This window comes from Chroicocephalus ridibundus, chromosome 3 (genome assembly GCF_963924245.1).
Source record: "Chroicocephalus ridibundus chromosome 3, bChrRid1.1, whole genome shotgun sequence".
Classification (NCBI taxonomy): domain Eukaryota; kingdom Metazoa; phylum Chordata; class Aves; order Charadriiformes; family Laridae; genus Chroicocephalus; species Chroicocephalus ridibundus.
This window is the reverse complement of record NC_086286.1, coordinates 67,198,088-67,223,191: the sequence shown is the minus strand read 5'-3', so window position 1 is coordinate 67,223,191 and position 25,104 is coordinate 67,198,088. Positions and strand designations below refer to the sequence as shown.

The following is a 25,104-nucleotide window of genomic DNA, read 5'->3' as shown; positions in this document are numbered from 1 at the left end:
ATTTAAGCAGGCTGATCTTGGCTCGGAGGGATCAAATCCCGATAAAGCCATATGGCGGTGGCACAGTCCACCCAGAGCTGGGCGCAGTAGCTCGAGAATTAAATTGTAGTGATGGGGCAGCACAAAATATTCACCGTGTCCTGGGGAATGTGAGCCAGAGTGGTTTTCAGCTTATTTCAGTGGGGAATGGAATAAATCCCAGAAGAGGAACAGTTGGCAGAATAATGAACTGCCTTTGGACATCTTTAAACCTTTTTTCTTTACTTTATTGCTTGAATCAACATACAAAGTATTTGTTGCCACAGTAATGCTATTTTTCCTGATATTTAGGCCCTATCCACACATTCTTTCTACACCAGCAGCTCAAACAATGTCTGCCTACGCCGGACAAACCCAGTATTCAGGAATGCAGCAACCAGCGGTCTATACAGCCTACTCACAGACAGGACAGCCGTACAGCTTACCCACTTACGGTATTTGAGCTCTTATTACTTCACCTTACGTAGAAGTTAGAGCAATGCCGACGTGACTGGTTTTTTGCTTTCTTTTTTATTTTCCCGACTGTAAGAAAATATTTTAAAGAATCGGTTGAAAATTAATTTCTTATACAGATTTGGGTGTAATGTTGCCAGGCATCAAGACGGAAAGTGGGCTCTCGCAGACCCAATCACCACTGCAGAGCGGGTGCCTCAGTTACAGCCCCGGGTTTTCCACCCCACAGCCAGGCCAAACACCCTACTCTTACCAGATGCCAGGTAAGTAGCCACCACCATCAGGGCTCACCCCATCCCACTGCTGCCAACGTCCCCCTCTTCCCTCATATTTATGATACATTTTCCATTAATTTTTGTGAACTCCAGCAAGTACGCTTATCACTGACAACTACTTTTAGCTCTGAAATTTAAAGCTAAGTATTGTTTTCCTGTACTGGTAGGCATATATGTATTAATTTTGGTCATCTGTTAATTTAGATCTCTTCATGTAATGCAGTCCCAATTTGCACCTTCAATTTTTTTATGGGGTGAAGTCACATGGCAGGACTGGAAGCATTTGTTCTATTTGTTAAAGGACGCAAGTCGCTTTTCCTTGTTTCCATGTTTCTGAGTATGACACATCTGAGTATGATACTTGTTTCTCATTGAATTAACATAATTTATTAGAATTTCTCCTTATTTCATATTTATTCTTTCATTTATTATTCAATTATTAATTCACTTATTACCCTTTGATCATTGATAACCTGTTTTATTTGGATAATTTTTAAGCTTCATATACAATGGTAAATCTTTTAAATATTACGAATTACCATATGAGTCATCCGATGTTGAAAACAAGGACATGCCTCATTACAGATCGATTAAGAACACCTGGATCATTAAAATACTTGTTGAAATTTTTTTTTTGTTGCACAAGTGAACATCCACTTAAGCATTAGGACTTAGAAATGAAGGCAAAAGGGAAAAACAATATTTGAGGGGAGGTGAGACACTGCAATAAATTGAAAAATGTTTTCTCGATCAGTGTAATGACTTACTGCCAATACCTTCCTTGCATGGTGTGAAGAGGAATGTATGCCTATATGCGTGGAAGTAGCATTTCATTTATTTTAAAGTTTCATTCCAATTTTTTATTGTTTAAACAGAAAATAAAAGTTGTGTAATCTGCTGATTCATCTGTATCTTAACATGGAATACTGTATTTAGAATTTTATTTTGATTCACGAGTAATTTCTCACAGTTAATTGTATTTTTTAATTTTAGGTTCTAGTTTTACACCATCATCCACTATTTATGCAAACAATTCTGTTTCAAATTCTACAAATTTCAGTAGTTCACAACAGGTATGAGTATTAACATATTTGTTTGTCAATTACAAAAGGATGTCATGTTATTTCAATTTAGATCTGTTATGCTGAATTAGATTCACTGTGGTCCAATACGATTTTGTGTGGAAAACAATCAAAATCCCAGTGGAAGCCGAGTTGCATCTTTTGGCACTTAAATACTTCAGCAACCTCCCTGTAGTCTTTTAGTAAATATCCTTGAATTGAAAAATGTTAAATATCCTTAAATTAAAAAAAAATCTAAACTAAACCCCCAAAACTCTTGCAAAAGTCATATGACTGCACACTTAGAAGTACTTAATGGAAAAATCACTCATTACTCTACTTAATTAAGTATTCTGCTGCATTTGCTGTTTTAGGATTATCCATCATACACAGCTTTTGGCCAAAACCAATATGCACAGTATTACTCAGCATCAACGTATGGTGCATATATGACCTCAAACAACACAGCTGATGGCACTTCATCATCATCAACCTACCAGTTACAGGACTCTCTCCCTGGCCTGACTAGTCAACCAGGTACAGAACTACATTCAGGTGAAAACAATTTTTGTATTTTATTCTGTACTTGTATAAAGACAAGATTTCCGTAGCCACCTTCTTTGAATGTTGACATTTTAAGCTCATGCCTTTCAGAAAACTTTACCGTGCAAACCAGCCACAATAAGCTTTTTATTTGTTTTTTTGTTTGCTTATTTAGGAAACCTGTCTAGTTTGTTTGTTAGTTAAATAAAGCTCTAAATAAAGCAGACTGAGATGGTTGTCTGTGGAAAGAGAAGGCCTGAAAAATGTTAAAACAGTCTGGTAGGGATCTGTTAGTACTGAAAACAACCGTACGGAAACAAACCTTTAGTAAATTTTGAAACTAAAATTCAATGAGCTCTCCTGTTACTGGCAGTGGAACATTCCTATATCCACCTACATGTTCTGAAGTATTGCTATGAAGAATTTAAAACAAGGTACTGTTGTTCATTTAATTATGTCTCAATCATGCTAGCAAGAGTACATGGGTTTTATTCAAATGTATACAAGCTGTGCTTGCTAATTCGTTAATTTTGGTAACTAAGGATAGAGCAATCGGTTATTAGCACAAGTCTTTTTTAAAAAATAGCATTGAAGTAGTTGAAGTTGCAAAGAAAAAGTTCTCAGGAGACATCAAGAGACTCAGTTTGCCTGCCCAACTCTGCCCCCTTGTGCACATCCCCTACAGAACAGTATTTTCTTACACAATTGTATTCCTGGGCTAGTGGCAGCTCTTCATTTTTTCTCATTATCCTTATAATCCAGTTCACAGTCATTTACCTGCCCCATTCTATATGTTCTGCAAACACAAATGTTAATATGAATTTCCTTCTTTTTTTTTTTTCCCCATGCCAGATTTCTAAGTTCCTGAACAACTCACCAATGTATTTTCCCCCACTTAATGTAAATGGGACTAAAGTAAAGTTAAGATTATGTATTTGAAATTACGCATAGTATAGTGCAGAGCTACGAAGATCTTGGTGGGCGAGTTTAGGAATTTGCAGTCACAGTCAGATGAGGGTGGTAGCCTTACTGGGTGAAGAGAGCCTGCTTTTTCGTGCTCACTTTCCTATATTGTTTCTATTGTATAGGAAGTTCTTAAAGATCTAGCCACAGTATTATGTCATATATTCATAACCTCGGAAGCCCACTAATGCTGTGTGGAGCATCTATGGGAGAGGTTATCAACTACCAGCCGTCTGGCCCAGGGCTCTTAGAGCAATCGTCTCTTCCGGGGACACGGGCTTCACTCGTGGAGCCTGGGTTGCGCCTGCCTTACCCACTGGACTAACAAATTGGGTTTTGGATTAGGTTCTGAATAGGGGGAAAATGTGCTTTAATCACAAAATCAACTCATTGCATAAATCTTCCTAATTCTCATCCTAACAACTGCAACATCTCACTGAAAAGTATAGTAGAAAAACTAATGTATTATAATAATGACTTTTTACAAAGCATGTGTAATACTGTGTAGAAAAGTATAAGCAAGGCCTCATACTTCATATAAGCTGCTTAAATTTACTAGAAACATTGGAATTTTAGTTGAACGACTTTATATTTTTCCTTGTCAAATGTATTCCTCAAGTTGATCTTTAAAAGAGTGTGTGTGTGTGTATGTGCGCATACGTGCGTTTGTGGTATGGAATCGATATGGGGAGATACGCATTCCGTTAGTTTTTGATCAACATATAAAATGTTATTCAGTAGTCTCAGAATGAAAATTTAGGAAGAAACAGCTAAGAGGTAACTTGAAATCAAGTGAAATTTCAACAGTTGCAGGACATGCATAACAGATGCAAATCATATGTGAAGTATTTGTAAAAGAGTGTGAAGAGTACTCACAAATCATGTTTTGATAATTGTGCATGTCCTGTGTACTTTTCCTTGTTACTTTGTTATTCCTCCATATTCTTATTTGAGAAAATCAGACAGTGTTTCCCCTATTGTCTCTCCCTTGTGTATCCGTGTTTCCTAGAAATGCTGTATAAATGTATCATGTATTACAAACTCCCTTAGTATTGAATAGGATTGACAAAGAAAAAGAATCTTACGTAGCTTGAACAGGTTCAAAAAATATCGAAGGCTTCACATCTATGAAACAGTAAGGATTTTTCTTGTTTGTGGATCGTTTAAGCATATGAACTTGTTTTCCTGTTAGGTAGGTTGTGCATCTGAACTTACAAATCTGCCCACGTAGTCCTTATTTCTGCGAAGTGTTGCATCGATCACGCGACCCTCCACTGAGAGCGCAACACCCACTGTGAGAATACATGGCATGCCTTCTGTGTCACTGTAAAAATAAAATTGCATCGGTGAGGTGCAGTGTCTTGGAGATCACTTTGGATACGGTAGATCATACTGTAATCAGAACAGAATGTGCACTTGCTGTCTAACAGGCCATTATCGCTCGGTCCTTAAGACTTACTCCAACTAAATCCTAAGATTAAACACAGCAAGGCACTTCACTCTTCTGCCATGTCTGCTAGCTATTAATTCAAATAATGAATCAAAGCCTCTAGTACTCTCCCCATATACAGGATTTCTTGTTTTCGTAATAAAGCCCCATCAGATCAAGAGCTAATATCGGTCACAATTTTATTTATTGACCAAGACAGAAAATTAGATGAAAATTGAAATAGACTTTACTCTTTATGCTGCTCGTAACAAGCAATAACACATTACAAGCCAGAAAAAAAAAAAAAGAGGTTTGTAATGTTGAAGACATCTTCTGGATGCTCTTTCTGCTAAGAATACGCAGCAAAAGTCAATCCATCAGGAGAGCATGAAAGGGCTCAAAACTTCACCCATCCCACATCGATGTAAGGCTCAGCACCTTACCTGTCCCATGGACTTCTCTTCTGTGTTTGCACTCTGCCTGCTCTACATTAAGATTTTTCAAATGCACTCGTTACCACAGAGTATCTGTGAGACAAATAGGGGCAATTCATCTCATATTGGGATGTCAGGAGAATCCTTAAGGGATTCTGCCTCAGGAGATGTGTACATTTGAGTATATTCGGTGAGTACATGAGTACTTTTAATCTAGGGTGGATAAAATTCTGTAGAGAGCCTGGGTAAAAGCTTCATGTTTCGGCATCTCACTTTCATATGTCCAGAGTTAGGTGAAGTGAATCACACGTAGGATATTATCTCCAGTTCGGTTACTGGAATGCAGCAGAGCTCGGTCTCTCATAATTTGGTACCCATAGTGAAGTTACCCTTTGGAACTTCTCCAGGAGATGGCATTAGGTCTGTATGCAGACTGTGCCCACACCTCTTTTCTCCTGCTTAAGTGGCACAACGGTGTTTTAACAGGGAGGAGGGAATGTTCACATCAAACTAGAGGTAGGGAACAATGTTTGGGATATGAAAGACCGCCTTCATTTGTAACAGTGGTGCTGTAACTCCCTGTCATCTAACTGGAGCTGCTGCAACGTCTCCACAGGCTGGAAGGCTTCATGCTGGACATGAACCAGCGTATGTGTATGAACGTCTGTGATAAAGTGGTCATTCCATGTTCTGGTTTTAACATTTTCCTCTTGCTTTATTGGATCTCTGATGCTGCTCATAGTTCCAGTGGGAGGAGGCTATGAAGTATATTTATTAGACGTGTGTTGAATATTGGAAAAGCTAAAAAATTTCAAACATTGCAATAAGAATTTTGGTCTATTATGAGCTGCGTAGGAACTCATATGCATGAAGGAATTCTTCACGAGGGTAAGGTTTTCAGTACTCCTTGGTACTAGAATTTCTCACATTCTTTCATGTTAAATGCTGAATTTTTAATAAGTTTTCCTTTTATCAGGATTGACCTAATTTCTAAAGCAAATGGAGGAAAAGAAAATGCAGTTGCTCCTTTACCAACAGCCTGCTGTTAGTAAAAAGCAAATCAAGTAATTAAGCCTACAGTTGTTCGAAAAAACATGCTCTACTGACTTCTGCAGTTCTAAAATAGATGCATACCTTGCATTCAAGTTAGAGACAGCTGCTTATTCTGATTTAGAGATTAGTGTAATGAAATAAAGTTGGCTTTAAATATCCAGAAGTTACAAGGTACAGTGATTAGTTACAGTACCGATTAACAGATAATTATGCAATCATGTACAGCGCTGACCCAAGCAGAAGCCTGGAGCAACTGGTAATGGCTAATGCTAAATGAAAATTGAAGTTATTTACTTCAGTTGTTGGATACTTTCTGAGAAGATTTATAACAGGTTTTTTGGGGTGGGTTTTTTTGGTAGATTAGAGTAAACACAGTCATTGAGAACAGATGTTTTAATAAATTAGTATAGAAATGTGTCTTGATTGTGTTGTAAAATTTTGAAATGTTATAAATATGAAAACTTTTGTGGTAAGAATGGGAACATTCATCTTTACTTATTTAATTTTTGCCTTTTCATTTCTGGGGTTTTCTTTTGGGATATTTTTTCCACTCAGTCAGAAAAATCAAGGAAATTATATTTTTGTACTGAAGTCTTGCACACTCACAACTTCTTTTGAAGCCAGTGTAGATTTTTGCTGCATTAGGATTCTGGCTATGAAGCATCTTTTTGTACATTTGTACATTTACCAAAGTATATTTTGCTGTTCTTCTTATGGGGAAAGAACTAAGAAAATATGACCTTATTGATTGCTGCACTGCCTGCGGTGTCCTTACTGACATCAACACCATGCTGGGAATAGAAATGATTAGTCAACAAGAACTCTCTCTCCGTTCTGAAGGGACAGAGTAAAAACAGCATAGGAACATTATTCATTAGATATTAGTATTGCTGCTCCATTTTTCCATCATTTCTTGGCAAATAAGAGTTTCAGCTGAAACTACTATAGAATGCATATGATCCTTATCCAAATCAGGACAGACCTATCCAAAATGGTATCTGGAATAAATTCTCAAATTGCAGTTCTGGAAATCTCTTCTTAGCTGCTGCCGGAAAGTTTGGCTCTGTTCTGCGTATGCAGAGAAGCACATTGGTTTTGTGACATTGAAGTAGTCACCACCTAGTTTGAGAAAAAAATGGCAGTATCTTCTTCCAGGCAGCAGCAGAATAATTTGAGTACTTTCCCAGGAAGTGAGAGAGGCAGATTTTATTTCCTTCTTTTTCATGGAGGATTCATCACCTTCTATTTGGTGGTACAGGGATGTGGATTCTGCATTGTGAAAATACGTCTTTTTACTTCATATATATATCAGTCATTCAGTCAAATAAACCAGTGTGCCTTGGAGGAGGCAGTGGAACGTAGATATGTCCTTCTCCAGGCAAACGTCCTAACCAATAGGCTCGGAAACTAACTTTCTTCTTGTTCTCCCCTTTCCTTGAATCTTGAATTCTTTCCTCACAATGTCTAGAGCTCCTATTCAGGAATGTGACATTATGGGCTTAAATCTTATTCTTCCAAGAAATACAACAGTATTTTTCCAGTCAAGATGTATAAATATATCTTCCCAGTGTATTTATTTTAACAATCTTCTGTATGTCGTTCACTGGAAGGTATAAATAAGTGATGGAAGAGATTAAGAATTTAACTATTGTGTTACATGACGCATAGACTCTTAATTGAGACTGCAGTCTCTATCTTCTTCTGTTAGATCTCTTAGATCCTGTTAGACTAGATTTGTTTTCTTCTTTGTTGTGGAGGGAGAATGAGGTGAATGACTCATGGAAGATCACAGAAACATTCGATCATTCACATTGGAAAAGACCTCTGCGGGTCTTTTCGTCCAACCTATCATGGACGAGCCAACTTAGATCATGCTGCTTAGCACTGAATTTTGAGTATCTCCAAGGACGGAGAATGCTCAGCCTCTCTGGGAACCTGTCCCAGAGCCTGACCACTCTCACGGTGAAGGATTTTTATCTTTTATTTAACAGGAATATCCCTTGCTGTGATTGCTGTCTGTTGCTTCTTGTCCTTACTCTGTATACCTCGGTGAAGAGTCACTCAGCCTTTCCTCCTATGTGCTCAGCCCCTTAACTGTCTTGGTGACTCTCACCTGGACTAAATCCAGTTTGTCAAAGTCTCGTGTGTTTGGGGGCCCAACACCAGACATTTTTCCAGACATGGTCTTGCAAGTTCATAACAGAGCAGGAACAACACTCTCCTTGATCAGCTGGCCAGTTTCTGTGTTACCTGGTGGACTTTGGTGACTTTAGTGATGCTCCTTTGTAAAAATGAATAATGTTCAGATTCCAGCCCAAAATCAGATACATCATAGGTGATTCTTGCAAAATGTTTGTACCAAGTGTTATTTTCTTCTGCAGCTGTGCCATCCTGAGCACTTTTAACAAATATTACCAAAGTGGCCCAGAAACACACAATTACTTGCAGCACAAGGACTCTCTTGAATCAAACTCTGTAGTAAATGTCAGATCTAAGCTGTACCCTTTCATTCTTTTCACGGAGAAAAATCAAATCATTAATCGGATAGATGATGAAGGAGGGTTTATGTCATTTAGCACTCAGGAACCTAGCCAAACTGCATTTATTGCTAACGATTTTAAAGGGACACTGGAGGTGCTGTGTTATGAAGAATAGGATATTTTCTCAGTACTTTGTATTGGGAAGTTCCACGCCATCCTTCCTGGAGATACCTTCTTCACTCTTACGTAGCTACTCGTTTGTGATCACCTCTAAAGTCCTTTGTTACCAGCAGAGGCAAAGTAGATTAAATGGATAAGTCAGGGATAGGCCTGAGTGTTAAGAACAACTCTGCCATGCCAGATCAAAGGTCCTTCTAGCACACCTTCTCTCTGACAAAGATGGTCAGAATACAAGTATGACTTCACTGTCTTTCTGGTCATAATTGGAATATTGCATTTAACGTTATGACTTTCCTCTGACAATTTATGGGCAGAGGTAAGGTTAAAAAAAAAAAAAAAGTGAACTCTACTAAAGAGCAGGTGACCTAGGAGGAGGAGGAGATGAAGCAGGAAGCTGACCGGCTCTCCTGGTGCGTGGATGAGTGCCAAAGGGTGTTCTGGTAAAAGTAATGCAGGACTTGGAAATAAGTCTAGCTGAACTCCAAACATGGGAAATTAACTAAAAGACATGTAATGATTTGAGAAGTCATTAGCGTGACTTCTAAAATACATCTTCCTTGGATATATTAATATTTTGCATATGCTCATGTGTGTTTGGATATATATGGCTGCACATGTGTATGTGTCATTTTAATTTTTCTCTTATTCTGCTAAGGTTTATAATGTTTCCTTGGTAAAGTCAAAAGTGTATGTGGCATCTGCAGATTCCATCTACATAAGACAAACCACGTTATCACTCATTTTATACAACTTTTTTAGGTGCATCTTGTGGTTGAGTTTTCATAGAGACATGTCTAGGTATGAGGAAGAAAAAAAAACTTTTTTTCTTTAAAAATCCATCACTAATTTTGCCATGAATGGTTGACTTTACAGGGGAGTTTGACACAGTGCAGAGCCCCTCCACACCAATCAAAGATCTTGATGAGAGAACATGTAGGAGTTCTGGGTCAAAGTCTCGGGGTAGAGGGCGGAAGAATAATCCATCACCCCCTCCGGACAGTGACTTGGAGGTATGCCTGCAGTAATTGATGAATGGTAATGTGAAGGTTTCTTCTGATGAAAAGTAAATTCTGAAAACTACAGCTGTGGAAATAGCTTAAAGCATTTTAGAAAACATCATAGACTTGGTCTCACTAACTGAATATAACAGATATTAGTTGCTATTTAACATACGTGTACAACGAGACATTTCTGTATGACAAAATTAGGCAGAATAGGAAATCTTAAATATATTGCTCAGCTTAACTACCATGTATTTACGAATATGGTGTAAATATGCGGGATCATCTGGCCATAGCCTTTCAAATAGTTATGCCCAGGTCTGTCCTTGTGCTTATAAGTAATGTCAGTGGATTTCAATGAGGCAGCTTACATCAGTGAAGTTATGGTGGTGCTTAAGTATGTGCAAGATCAGTGCCTTAGTGAAGAAATATATCTGCCTAATATATGGGGTGATGATTTAAAACACAGGTGATCTCTTAGCAACGGAGTAATTATAGTCTTAGTACTCCCGTGTTAGCAGTGTGCTGCCTTGCAGTGACAAGGAGGAGGAGGAGAAGGAAGCGGAGTGCCTGGGTATGTGTGAAACACGCCAGCTCTGGCATCAGGGGAACGTGCTACCCGCTGGTGCCGTGTGTCCCCTGCTGCCACCAGACCGGCACCAGGAGCGAGCAGCCCTGGCCATCCCCACTGCTCTGCCATCACTGACCAGCTCTGGGGACAGCAGAAGACAAGACTGTTGCTGGGACTTGGCTGGCCACACAATTGCTCCTGGGGTGGCAGGGTGGGCTGCAGTGCCAGGCACTGAATGTAAATGCCATTGCTTTTGTACTGAAATGGTCACACATTTTTTGCTTTTCAAAGGATTTAATCTTTCCAGCAAAAAATGCTCTTGACTTTTTACATTTCAGTTTTCCCTTTTCTCTTATTGTTTACCAACGAAAATGAGCTTAAACCCCTTATCAATAAAAGGAGTTTCTTTCAGCTTTTTTTGTGTCGGAATTACCCATTTTATTCTATAATATTACTTAAATTCTGCATGACATTATATGGGGCATATAGCACTTTACCCAAGGCGTAATTTTAGCTATGCAAGAGAAATAAAGAACCTTGAATCAGTAAGACTTACAGAAAAGTATCTGAGAATGCTGTTTATCCTTAAGTTATCAATTATGTTTGACCTCCATGACGTTTCTGAATTCTGTGTTATGTAGCTGTTTTGAAAACCTTTTTAGGGGACAAATAAGAAATGTCTGAAGAGTTCAAAAGTTACTCTTCTTCTGACTTTTTACCATGCGTGATACCCTGTTCCTATTGTTTTTCAGAGGAAACCTGCTTGCTTAAGCAATTAGTGGAAATTTAGGACTGAGTTGACTTTTAGCCTGCTGGGTGGGATGGTGGTGGGACTTTGATGTTATTTGTTTAACAATACTGTCCCCGCTTCTTTTTTTCAGCGTGTATTTGTTTGGGATTTGGATGAAACAATCATAGTTTTTCATTCACTGCTCACAGGATCCTACGCACAGAAGTATGGCAAGGTAGGTGAGCCATGAGTTCTGCGTTGATTCACTGTGTCAGAGCTATCTGACTTGCACATGTGTGTGTTTTTCACCTTCTGTGTTCATCATGGCTTGGGTGAAGGTAGAGAGAAAGTGTACAGTAAACTTCATTTTGAGAGGGTTAATGTGAAAAAGTCAAGGAGAGAAGTGAGACACAGACCCTAAGCACAATATACGAGGCAAGGCTGAATCAGAGGCTGCAAATGAGGGAAGAGTTTATAGAGGAACACGGATGAATTCCTGAGGTACATTGGAAGAGACATTGCAGGGAGATAATAGAGGTAGTGGGCAAATGGAAATAACCGACTGTTTGGGTGTGTAGAGGAAGAAATAAGAAATAAACTGGAGCAATGGGTGAATTTACAGGGAAACTGATGAATCAGAATGAGCAAGTAAGAGACAGACCTGCTTCAACACCAGCTGCAGATGTTATTCTTTGACTCCCCAGCTTTTCCATTGAATCTTTGGTTCCCTTGGCTGGCTCTGGGGTGAGTAATGCTGGGGAGTGAATCCCTCTCACAAGCAGACAGTTGCATGCATCCTCTCCCTTCTGATGAGATCCAAAAGGAGTTCAGGTCACGGAGCAGCGAGCGGGAAAGCAGGAGGAAGAGCGACGGAGGCAGAGAGAGGCAGTTGCAGCCTGCAGGAGCAGGAGCTCCCCTGGGAGCTCATCCGTGAGTGCTGCTGGGGTGGCAGTGGGCACCCAGGGAATGGTGCTCAGGCAAGGGGAGAAGGCACTGGTGGGAAGTCCAGTGTGTAGCAGCAGGAGCGGACTGCTGTGAGGGGCAGAGCTAAAGGCCTGCATAAAACAAAAAATTAGGGCAAATGTATGGAAGGGGAGAAAATAGAGAGGGAGAATATTGGCATGTACATACCATGTACATACCCTACATACGGATGTAGATTTTCTAGTGTTGTGCCATTCAGGTGTAATTAACGCAAAGAACATAATCATGTCCATACTATGTCAGACAAAGGGTTTGTTTAGCATTAAGTTTCATGCCTCTCTATTCCAGCCAGAATCAGGCGCTCAAGAAAAGCATGTGAGACGCAGTACGTTACAGAAATGCTTTCCACACACACACCCCCCTTCCCAGCCAGTGGGTTAGAAATGTCCAAAGCCTGACCTGTGGGTTATAACTACTGATGGGCCAGTCCTCCGTGTTTTGAGACAGCTGTTTGCGGTCATTAAAAGAGAAAGCTAATATGAAAACTCACAGGCCCAGACAAAAATATGAATTTTTTGAATGCTATGATAATGGTAGTTATTAATGTCTTATAAAAAACAGCCTTGCTTGTTTTGCAGCTTCTCAGTGCCAAGTCAGTGCACGTTTCAGTATTTTGTCAAAAACTCCTCTTCTGCTGTTTTTCAAACACTGTAGTGACAGTGACTTTTTCAGAACCATTTCTAACTTGTAGTTATCAAAACAAGAAAGAGAGAAACCTGGCTGAACATGAACATTTATGTCACTTTTGAGTGTAGCCCATAGACTGCCACAAAACTTGCTGAATTGCCACAGTGGTATAGTCATTCCTTTCGTCCTTTTTTGGCTGTGCCCTTAGGGTGTTTACATCTCATATGCCATCTCACATAATATATGAGTAAAGTCTAAGTCAACTTTAATACAAAGTTTTAAAAATCAGAGCACATTTTGTAGCACACAAACATCTGTGAGTAACTTTGAAAAGTGTCTTAGAGACAGCGACAGAAACGTAGTTCCTCTTGGTTTCTCACTTTGTTATAAGTAAGGATATTTGAAAAAATCCCAGTACCATTGTTCTTAAAGAACATATCTGCTGCCCTAATTGACTCTCCGTACAGCGTCCTTAGAAACAGTATTGGCATATTACAGCCAGTAGTACTGACAGCAAAGTTGGCTTGTATAAACCAAGAGTATCTCAAGGGCAAGTGAAATTAATGTAGTTATACTGCTGAGATCAGCATCAGTAAAAAAATGTCTTGAACAACCATGAAGCAAAAGGAGAGGAATTTTAAAGTAGAATCCTTTTTCTTTTGTACTGATGTGTGGCATCCATACAAGTTCCTTTCCAGAGATGTAGACGTTTTCCCTCCTGCAGTGACTATGTTTGCCATATTTACAGAGAACTCGTTGGGAAAGTAATGAGTAATTGCCAATGAAATCCAAATATATATATTATTGGCTGCAAGGAGGCTAGAGCAGTAGGAAAGGGAATACAGGGAGAGCTAATGATGAGTAGGCTTTAACTTTTGCGTGTCATGGAAGCGTTGCCTAAATTTGAGATGGGATGTATCTAAGCCTAAGTGCCTCAGAGGTTAGCCATGGGAGAAGGGAAAGGTAGCACAGCTGGACCTCAGTCAGCCGCTGGTGCATGCATCTCTTCAGCAGATGTGGCCTTTATCTTTTCTGCATATGATTTTCATCTGTAAACAAGGCCTTAATCCAGACTGAAGTCTGCATTGTTATGAGAATTGAGTTGCTACGAGAATAAATAGTCCATGAATTACGAGGTTCTCAGCAGAAGTCTTGTGAGCACATAGGTCTTTCAAAGGTGTTGAGAGACCTGTATATCTTGAAAAGGTGGTATAAAATTGTTAGTTCACAAAAAAAAGAAAATCAGGGTAGTGTAAAATAATGGTGGTACTAATTGCAGTGATTGCTGTCTGATTTTAAAAAACAAAGGCATGTAATGTTACACAGATGCTTAGCTGAGCATACTGTGTTCATCCATATGTTTATTGTGAGCCCATTGTGTATAACATAATCAGGTTACTCCCAAAAACGAAACAAAAAAAAAAATTCACAGGAAAAGTAGAGTTTTCCCCGTTCCCCCATATTTAAATATTCTAGATGAGATTAGTGAGTCTTAGTGAGTGAACATTGCTTTAAGGGAAGGCAGCTTCTTATACCAAGTGTCCTCACTTCATACTTCCAAGAGGCAAGATGCTGAGTTTAGAGCTGGGGTGAATGTACAGACAGGCAAGAATATTCACCTTCAGTTCTTTTCCATCTACTCCTCGACATGTAAACTTTCATTCCTCTTTTCCAGTAGCTCTTTACCCTATTTCTTGCAGTAACCGGGCAAAAACAAAACATTCAGAAATTAGTCTTTTAATCTTTCTGCTCTGCTGCAATTCGGGCTGTGCAGGGAATGCAGCGAGGGGAGGTGCAGCATGTGGAGGTGGCCGTCAGGCTGTTATGGCCAGGCAGAAGGAGCAGCATATGGGTACAGGAGCACTTGAGAGCTGCAGTGGTACCAGGAGGCAGTTTCTCTTTCAGAAGATTTCTACAGTTTAACAAGTGGTTGGAGTAGGAACAAAAAAGGAAAAGCAAACCAACATCACCATAGGCAATGGAGGCATTTGTTGGCAGAGATCATGTGGGAACCAGTAGGCAAGCTTCAGGTCATATATTTGTCAAGAGAACAACAGATGACTTATGCCTGAGGATTTCTGACGGTGAGAATGGACACTGTCCTTGGTATATACTTGTTCAGCACTTTGCATGGTGTGATAATTATTTGATTTCAGAATTATATAGGGCTGTTAGAATAACCATGTTAAAAACAATACTAGTAATTTGACGAAGGATTTAACTTGTTGTATGCAGGTGTAAGCATCTCATTCAAGACACAGGGCAAATTGCTGCTTCCTGTCTGGGCACCAGTAGAGTATAGCTTTAAACTCCACTGAAGTGGGAGAGATTTGGCCAGAGGTTGGTCAATGCATCACTTACCCAGAGGAGTATTCTGTGGCTTGCTGTTTTCTACCTGTGGGTGTTTCCGTCTGACTTTTGGTGTAGTTATTTTGCTGGGCTGGTCAGAGCTAACATAAAAAGAGAATAAAAACTACCCTACACCTCTGTTAGTTCTCAGGGAAGCCATGGTACCTCCCAGCAGTAAGAAAACCTCTTGTTCAGCTCATTTGCTCATCTACTTCGTACTTCGTAAAACTAATACATGTCTATTTTTAATTATTTACTGCAGTAGCAAATTATGAACATTGGCATTTGAGCTGTTCTATTATGACTTGTGTGGCTGATGATGGTTTTTGCAGCTGAGCAGCAGTTGGCAGATACTGTTTTCTACAATGCTGAGCTCTTAAGTGAGGATTTGTTGATGTGACAGGACATGTGTTAGGAGATGTCATCATCTGTTAAAAGTTTATGAGGTACATTCTTATTCCCTGTGAACAGTGTGTATTCTTTGTTCCATTGCATTCCAGTTATTCTTGCTGATTTAAGACTGATTAAGCTGGAGTTTTATCTATCTCTGAGCATTTATATTTCATTCATTTCTCCCAGGTCAATCCAGAGGGCAAGGATGCACAGATAAATGCTGTGACTCAAGGTGCAACTGGTTAAAATAGAATGAAGGTCCCTTGTGACCTCAGAAGGGGGAGAATGTCATTTCCAAGTGCAAAACTCAAAACAGATCCACATTGTTGATCACATTTGGATATTTTTGATAGCATTGCCAATGACAAAAAGCTGTCGAGGAGGCCACATTAACCTTGTATGCTTCTTTGTAAAGGGCTCAGAAGCTTTTTGTTGCTCAGTCTCTGCTTGTCCAGTCACTAAACAGAAAAACTTTGTTACTATTAGCACCCGTGATGACATTCCCAAATTCACTTATAAATATGCTTTTATCTGCCTGTATTAATAGTGTTTCTCTGATGACCTCCAGTTGTCCTCTCCATTCACTCCTTCATTGTCTGAGACCGCTGAGTCCATTTTCCTACTGCCTTATAGAGAGCGTGGAACAGAAACTCCATATGGAGTACGTGAGTTTTCCTTCACCAGCCACCAGATACATTATTAAGAAGAGATGTATTCTCTTCTTGCGTTGCCACCCACATGAAGCTCTCCTGGGAACAAGTGTCCCCTATGAGAGAGTGAGAGCTGAACTTGCAGCTGAGATTCCTACATAATCTAGGGAAGTGTCTTTAAGCTAAAAATATTGGTACTGTACTTAAGCATTTCCACTTTCTCCAGAGGTCGATTTTGTGTAAGTCTGTTCAGGACAGCCACCCACTGAAAATCTATTCTTACAATATTATTTGTATATTTTGCTTCTTTTTGTGCTTATTTTTAATGCTTCATGTATACAAATTCCTGTCAAAATGAATCTAGCTGACAATCTATTTATCTATTTGTTTTCTGAGATTTTATAAAAAAGCTTGGTGTGTTTGTATTATTTTTCCATGAAGTGAAATTATCTTGAACATCTTGTGTTGAAACCTGGCCTTCCAAGAAAATATTAAGTAGTTTTATTCCACTAATGGGCACTGAGCTTTGGGGGCTTTATTCCAGTCACTTGTCTCTTGGTCAAAACATTTAAATATTGGTCCTCCCATGATATTTTTACCTAGTCTCCCAGGAGGCATTCCAGTGGATGGACCAGTGTAGTGCAGAAGTCCACAGACAGACAGTCTGGCTCCAGTTTAGTGCCTTCATACTAACGTAACTAAAGTCATTTGTATTTTGGTATACAGAAGTGCTGTAGCTGGTCTTGACCCTTTTGCACGCTAATGATATCTGGCTAAAATCAGGCCTCTGAGGGCCAGAGAGTTGTGCTTCTTTATTCTGCAAATTATCTGGGGAAAACTTCCAGATAATTTTTTTCTTTTTATTGTTTCCTCTTTTGTGTATGCTTGTGCAGAGTAGCACAAAATACCATTTTGGCAGAAGTTCAATCTGCCTTCTATTCTGTTTCTCAATTGGCTCTGCTCAAATCCGTATCAGCTGCACATGTTTCTTGCTTTCTTTTCAACACTCAGTTCTTTGTACCACTTGAGTCAGCCTGCTACTTCTGCTTCGAGTTGAAAGACAGTAAAATGATGATTAGGATGTTCCTCCACATTGTGCAAACATTATAAAACCACAGGACCCTGGCAACACTGCTTTCTCAGTCTATTCTTGTATGTGAAGGAATGAACTTAACATGGCAAGAGCTGGAGCATAATGTTTAATTCTTGTTAAACAGTTGCAGTGCAAGTTTTTGCCAATTTATTAAAGGAACAATTGTTCACGTCTTGAGAATTCAATTCCAGTGACTCTTCTTAGCAGAAGTTGTTATGGGGAGATCCCAGGCTGATTTCATGCTAAGCTGAAATGAATTCTCTTTGCTTTATTTTATTTTACATATAGTACTTAGCAATATCCTACATACGCCTTTGTCAAAACAGGAACACAGGAAACCTCATTTTAACAGTAATAAAGTCAGGCATAGTTGGTTACAAAAATACTACTAATAAGAAAATCATAAAAGCTTTGTCACATTTATGTCTTTCAACTATACTAGGCAAGGCAGGAAATTGTGATACATAGTTGGTAGTTTCTGTTAAAATAAATTGGATTATAATGGAATATGTTATAGCAAATTTCCGCATTTAAGTCTGCTTCTACCCAGGAAGGGGAAAAAGGAGGCTGAGAATCAAAAGTCTGAGATTCCAGTCTTGGAAGCACTCCAGTGAATAACTTAACTCACATAAATAATAATGAGTTACCACCTGTGCATAAAGTTATGCACATGCCTTAGTGTTCATAGGATTGAGGTAAAGAAGCATATTGCAAATACTCGTTATAATATTGTATCTAGGAAGAAAAATTTATAATTTACTGTGCACAGAAAAAAACGCTAGAGAAAGGAGAGAGAAACACATGTTTATATGTGATGACATTTTGATAAAAGCATTATGGCTTGATGAGGAATCTCATGAGTCCAGAGTATTTTGATGATTTGTGTTCAAAGTATCTTACATGAGTTTTTGCAAATCTGTTAACGTGTGTTCCTTAATCATCCCCTTGGAAAACTGACCTTTTGCACTTGCTGCTGCCTTCAGCCACGTGACTTTCAGATCCAGTGAACATGATTGCAGAAGGCGTAGGGGATGAAGTTATGTTACTAAGCACTGCATTTGATTTTGACTTCTGAAAGGTAGTCTAGACCAGTTCAAGGGTCAACATAAAAATATTTCCTCTCGCTGCCAGATAATTGGGTCTAACTTTGGATCATTACAATTTCTGGTACACCATTCCCCCCTTCAAGTCTGACTTTCGTATGAGCAAGGGTCAAAATATGTCTATGTTTCAGATTTTACCATTAGTTTTTAAGTGCTTGAGGGCAGAAGCCATCTTTTATTCTGTCGTTGCGAAGCCCTGGAGTAGCGGACGTCTGATCCTGATTGGGAAGCCTTTGATCCTCGTACTAACAAATGATCATTTGAGGTTTTGTGTGATTTTGTTGCCAGATGCTGGTAAACTTTTAGACTTTTAATCTCAGGGTATTTAAGAAAGGATTTCTGAAAACTTGCTAGTGTCAATGAGAGTTTAAATGATGATATATAGATATTTTTTTTTTCTTATTTTAATGAGAGGAGGATCCCATCTATTTTAAAAGTCCATTGCAGTACATTAAGCATAAAAAAATTAACCCCACAAGCTCAGGCAGATGATTAAACAATAAAACTAGTTACAAGGTGTCAGCTGAGCATCAGGAACTGTCCGTGTGCATTCTTATTCCAAAGCAAACGTAAGGTAATGCAAATTGGCTTAATCTATTTCCTACCAAGCCTAGCAAAGTTAAATTCATCATCTCACCTTTACCATACACTAGTTGCTCTCAGAAAAACTGTTACTGCAGATCGGTAGATTTGTGGTATCTTGCTGAGGTGTGGTGATTTGATAGTGTGGAAGCTGCCCTATGAACAGAGGCAACATTTTGAATGAATCTCATCCAGGGACAGGACTCCTGTGTTTCATCAGAAATGATGAGCTCTAGCAAACAAACAAACTTACATATGTTTTTCCATTCGTGTCGACCACCTAAAGAATCATGCCATAGATTTTAGGCACGCTGCAGCACACTTACAAGAACACTTACAGGCACTTTGTTGATTGAATACCTGCAATAAAATCGTAAAGGAGAGCCTGGAAGTTCATTAGTGAGTGCCTGCATGGAAGCATGGTAAAGACTGAGATGGAGAAGGACTAAGCGCAGGGTTTGAGGATACATACTGGAGCAGCAGAAGTGTGGGAAATAAGTGAGATAGGCCTAAGCATAGGCAAGGCAGTGATGTTTTATCCCAAGTGAAACTCAGTTTGGGAAAGCGGCCATAGGTTCTGACTACTTTTTGTATTTTTATAAAGCAGAGACATCAGAAATTGAAAAGGCCTGTTAAATCACTCTTTCTTATCACCGTGTAGGATAATTGCTTACAAAGTAATCATTTGGTAGAGATGACTACCTTTCCTAGTCCAGTTTAGCATGAGCTTGATGAGGACTTCTGTATGCCCAAAAGTTGGGAAGAAAAGCCAACAAATTAGAGGAATTGTGCAGTGGAGTGGGCGTCATGTGGAGTAACTTCATTCCTAACTCTGCTGCTGACTCGGTGCGTTGGGTCAGAAAAATTAATTACTGCTCCACGACTCAGCCTTTTCCTGCCCAAAAATTGACAGGCTTATGTATTTATAAAATACGTAAATACTTATGTATTTTTATTAAAGGCTTAGGGATGAAAAATATTGTGTGTTCTTAATATAATAAATATTGGGTTTTTTACATATAGCTTTTGTGAGAAGTTGCTTCCCTGTTTACCGCCTTCTTTATGCAGGTTTACATATGGCCAACAAGTTTTCCCCTGTCAGTTTAGCCAGGTTAAAAATGCCTTGACTTTAAAAAACCTTGATGTTTTAACATCCCCAGGTCCCCAAATGTTCTCACACAGGTTCAGCAGTCTCTTCTTGTAGTGTTGTGTTAAAATAGCTTAAAATCCTTGAAAGGATTTTAGAGACGTTTCTTGCAGCGTTAATTTTTCAAAACACTTTGTATACAGCAGTTTTTAAAGTAATTCTGATATAACTTAAAGGTATTTAAGTAGTTAACCTTGCTTTCTGTTTTTTAAGGATCCACCAATGGCAGTGACCCTTGGACTGCGAATGGAAGAAATGATCTTTAATCTTGCTGACACACATTTATTTTTTAACGATTTAGAGGTAAGAATCAAAGGAACATAAACACCATTACGCCTGGGGTTTTAACATAGTGGTTTTACTGTGCAGTAGTGTCTGTTGTGTGTGACATATTCTGCCTATTAGACTTTAGGTTTGTCATACTCTAATCAGAGAGAGGTTAGCCAGGTGGCACTGACTTCCTGCGGCACCAGCGTCCTTCCATGAAACTGGATGAGAAAGGGAATCTGCTGCAAACTACCCTTTCCTCTCTTTGTGCTATGGCCATCTTTTCAGGTTCCATTAACTTAGAGCTGTCTGCAGTCATTTCCAGAAGGGGGACATACGTGCCTCCCATTCTTTCTCTTGAAGTTCTCTACATTCGCTTTCAGTGGGTGCCATCATTTGACCACAAAAGACTGTGTTCTTCTCTTCACATACCTGAGTATACTTTTGGCCACAGTCCCCTCCTTTCTTGCTCACAGGTAGAATATTCTTCATGTGCCTCAAAGGCTGCAGCATCAGAGGGCTGGGTCTATGGCAGATATACGTGTCAGGGATGTCTCTTCCCGAGGTAACGAGGAGACCGCATGTTTTATCACGGTGTGCCCAGGGGCGTGCAATTTGGCATTCGGTCAGAAAAAGGAGAGACCTCTTCCTAAGGAGTGGACTGTGGACCACTCACCTGTCGGAAGCACACAGATGGACTGCCACAGGGACAGCAGTCTGGGAAGCAGGCTCGTCAACTGGGCTTCACACACTTTTCATTTCATTCCAGGAGTCTAGATCTGTTAACGTGGAAAGTGACAGTCTTACAACCATGTGTGTCAGGAGACAGGGCATGAAGAACAGTTCTCGAATTAAACTATGGTCTTTTCAGACCTTCACCTGGTCTAAATCAGTTATTTTCTCACTCGGAGTTGATTCCAGAGTTCCCTCCATGGACAGATATTTTGCCACTAATGGCAGTTGGAAGACTTTGAGGTTTTGTTTAAAATGCCAGAGAAAGGTCTCTGGTGAGTGAGTAGAAAAAAATTAGGATAAGTGAGATCTTTTCAGTCACTGGGACGTTGATTTTTCTAGTGTGTGCTCTTCTTTTGTTCCTTTGTTGACTGTAGGCTGTAAGAAAAGCAGAAAGTAGCAGGCTGCGGTTGTCTGTGTTGTCCCTTGCAGACCTCATTTATTGTTAGCTCTTTTCAAGTCAAGAAATTGGAATCTACTTCACCCTATCCCTGAGCTGCACTTACTTCTTCCAGCAGCAGAAATGTAAGAAAGCCCTGGCCATGCCTTCACCAGTCGGTGTTTCACTGCAGTCCTAGTGAGTCAGCACTCGACAATGCAAATGCATTCAGTGAACGTTCTCCTTCTGGTGCCCTGCTCTGGGGATAGTTTCCAAATCAATTTTTCAAAGCATTGCTTAAATTTCTTATTAGCAAACCTTTGCCCCTGTGTGTTCAGATTGCACGTGGCACCCAGTGAACTTTAAGATGTTTGGTAGCATATGCCCAGAGTTCTTCAATCTTGTGCTGAATTCAAGTGGAAGAGTTCAGAAGAATGGAGCTTTGTCCTCTTTCCATACCTCTTTATTCTTATTTATAGCCATGGAATCTTCATTCCTTTCTCTTATTGTTTACTTTCTTTGTAGTCTCAGGTTCAGCTGTCATAGGTGTATCATCACATTTTGTATATTCTCCATAGGGTGGTTTTAATATCCTGTACTCCATCTCATTCCAGAGCTTCAACAGTATTCAGTGTTTAGTTTTAGATAAATCAAAATATACTACCTGGGGCCTGCCTTGGAGAATCTCATAACTCAATCCATTTGATTTGATTAAACCAATTTCTATATGCAATTAAGTATTTTCTAGCCTAGAATGTACCTTTGTTTCAAAACCAACTCTCTTATAAGACTACCAAAATTCCAAACTTCTTATTCTGAAATAAGCTGTATGCACACATTCTAGAATATGCAAGAAGATCAATAATTTTCTGTTGTCTTAGCAAATAAGATATAATTAGATGGCATCCTGCATCAAAGTACCTAGAGGCATCCTTTAATATGCAGATGAATAAATCTGTCTGTTTAAATATGTTTCCAGAGCATATGGCCATTACTGAATGTTACAGTACATCTGCGTGATGACAGTGTAATGAATTCTGACCTGAGGTCTCTCCTCATCTCCCCCTCTCTCCATCTCTCTTTCTCTGTCTTCCTCTCTCCATCCTCCCCCAGGAGAGGGGAGGTGAGTGCTGAGCTGCTGATGGTCATGGCCATCAAGACACAAGACCTTCAGTTCTTACGGAAGGAAGTGATATAGGCCTTTGTTCACTAGACAGGTAACTTATCCTTTCATCTTCTCACTTTATTAATGCTGAGCCGTCAGATCCCATACCTTCTGTCTTGCTTTCATCTTCGTCCCACAATAAACCTCGTGGCTCCAAACATGACAACTGTAACGTACTAATGAACCTGTATTCCTGTAATACTGACTCCAGTCATTACATCCTCTAAACTCTCTTTTTTCCATGTCTTTCTTGGTTGCAAACACCACATACCAGAGTCCAGTAATAATAACCAAGTTATTGAAAGCTATCATATACAAAAATAAAGTTTTCCTTCCTCTATGCAAATCTGTCTCACTACAATGACTGCTGATGCAGAAATTCCGATCTGCTGAGACATTCCCCGCTGACCCAGTAACCCATGTTCTAATCAGCCAAGCTACACTTTTATTTCAGGCTAGGCTGTTCTCCAGCTATTTCATTCTCACTGTATAAATTTTAGTTAGCTTGAGAAGTATCACTTGGGAGGGCAGTTGGTGTTTTGCCATGAAAATAGGAGTCTGGTGCTCTAGAAAGTTCATATGCCTAAACAGTGCTTAGAGATGGGTCTCAGTGCTGTAATAATATCCAGACTAATGCATTCTGATCTCAACCAGGTAAGGAATAAATTGAAGTTTTTCTCCCTATCTCAGTATTAATTTTAAGACAGCTTTAGAAATATTGGTAGGGCATACTATGCAGACAAAAAACCCAATTTCCACAAATTGCAGGGAAGAATTTGAACATGAACCATCCAACTCCGTTATCCCCCTCCACTCCCAGGACAATGAAGAAAAAAGAGTATTTATTTCAAACAAACTGAATTACATTTCCATTTTTATGGTACTCCTACCATATTTTAAATAAGATTTTGTCAGCATTTTTTTCTCATTAGAAATGGAAATGCGAAATAAAAAATAGGATTTAGATAATTCTTAGAACTTGGGAGTCAGGTCAAACTATTTTTAACAGAGACTGAAACATATGCATGAAAAGCTGTGTTCTGCGTAGCCTGAGAAAGCATAGCACTGAATATCCCCTCAGTAATAACATTTTTGTGTTCAGTGTGGTGAGTCAGTGTTTTTACTGGATAATGAAATTACTGTCCATTCCAGGAGGATAATTTTTATGGATGATTTGTTGATTCTGTACTCTCAAATTTTCAGGCTCTAAAAATTGCTGCAGAGAATTGACTGTACTCAGATATAATTTAAATTAGCATTGCTTCAAGCAAAAGCCAGTTATGGTACCTAGATTCCTTTTCCTGTACTCTCAGTAAGAGGAAATACATTTTTTTCTTTCTTAGTTTTGACCTTGCACTGACAGTGAGCCACTATGACTTGAGTGTAGCGAGTACTGTAGCTGATGGGAAAAGTATTTTACCTTAACATTTAAAGTGACAGAGAGCTTGCGTTCTTTCCTTCCTCCCTGCAACTGTTCGGTGTCTTTTACAAGCAAACTCAGATCTGGTGTTGTGCCACCGCTTTCTTGTTTCTTTTGGGAAAAAGTAGAGAACTATCTCAAACCTGCTCAACCCGCCTGCTTTTTCTTTTTTTCCGGACATTTTTTCCACACCGTATAAGTGAATTTGTAAAATGTAAAATTTTAGTTGAATTAGACAAATAAACGAGAAAGCAGAATAAAACAAAGCAAGGAGTGGTGGGCACATGAGTTGGTTGTTGGTCAGCAAATGTGTATTGCCCGTGTCAGATGAGCTGCAGATCTGAGCGGGGAAGAGGAAGAAGGAAAAGGAGGAGGCTGGAAAATGCTGTTGGGTTTGATCCTCTTATGTGGCTGGAAACTTAACAACCTTCTTGCAGGCACAAGGAGCAAGTAATCAGAAAATGGCATGTTCCCCTCATCTCCTGTCCCTGAAGTCAATGAACAAACTGTGAGATAAAAGCATAAAAGTAAACAGCCGAGGCTTTGCCATCCACTTATATTTAACTTAATAATGAAATTATCAGCATAACAGTTATCTGGAATTTTCAAGGCTGCAGCTGAAAGGCTTAACAAAACCCAAACAGCAGCAGACACTCCTCCTTATCCATCCGGGCTTCTGTGTGCCCTCCATTTAATTAGTACACCTTCAAATCCACAGGACTGATTTTTAAAATTTTTAAATTAACTTACGCTTGGACCAGTTCCAGGGAAATCTATAAAGGTGATTATGAAGCCAGATAATGCAAAATACAGAGTTAGAATTTGTCCCAGTGGGGCTTTTTTGTCTTATTTTTGAGTTCCTGTCCTACACTGGGTGGAGTATAGTTGCATTTTTTTTCTGGAGTGTAAATAATAAATAAGGATAAAGAAATGAATCTTCTATTTCAGCTGCCACTTCCCCTTTTCTTTCTCTTTTCATCTGATATTTGCAGCCAAAAGCA

The 25,104-nt window shown here is 39.3% G+C and overlaps 1 protein-coding gene across 8 annotated transcripts in view; it reads left to right on the top strand.

Moving 5' to 3' along the window:
• EYA4 (EYA transcriptional coactivator and phosphatase 4) overlaps positions 1-25,104 on the top strand; it is a 156,080-nt gene that overhangs the window by 120,090 nt on the left and 10,886 nt on the right. For 5 of the 8 annotated variants that reach the window (XM_063329558.1, XM_063329554.1, XM_063329557.1 and 2 more), the window contains exons 8-14: positions 331-473; positions 612-755; positions 1,761-1,840; positions 2,203-2,383; positions 9,784-9,920; positions 11,364-11,447; positions 20,354-20,443. In XM_063329558.1, coding sequence (XP_063185628.1) covers positions 331-473; positions 612-755; positions 1,761-1,840; positions 2,203-2,383; positions 9,784-9,920; positions 11,364-11,447; positions 20,354-20,443 — 859 coding nt within the window. The remainder of the gene's footprint in view (positions 1-330; positions 474-611; positions 756-1,760; positions 1,841-2,202; positions 2,384-9,783; positions 9,921-11,363; positions 11,448-20,353; positions 20,444-25,104) is intronic. The other 3 variants (XM_063329562.1, XM_063329559.1, XM_063329560.1) reach the window with 2 other exon arrangements.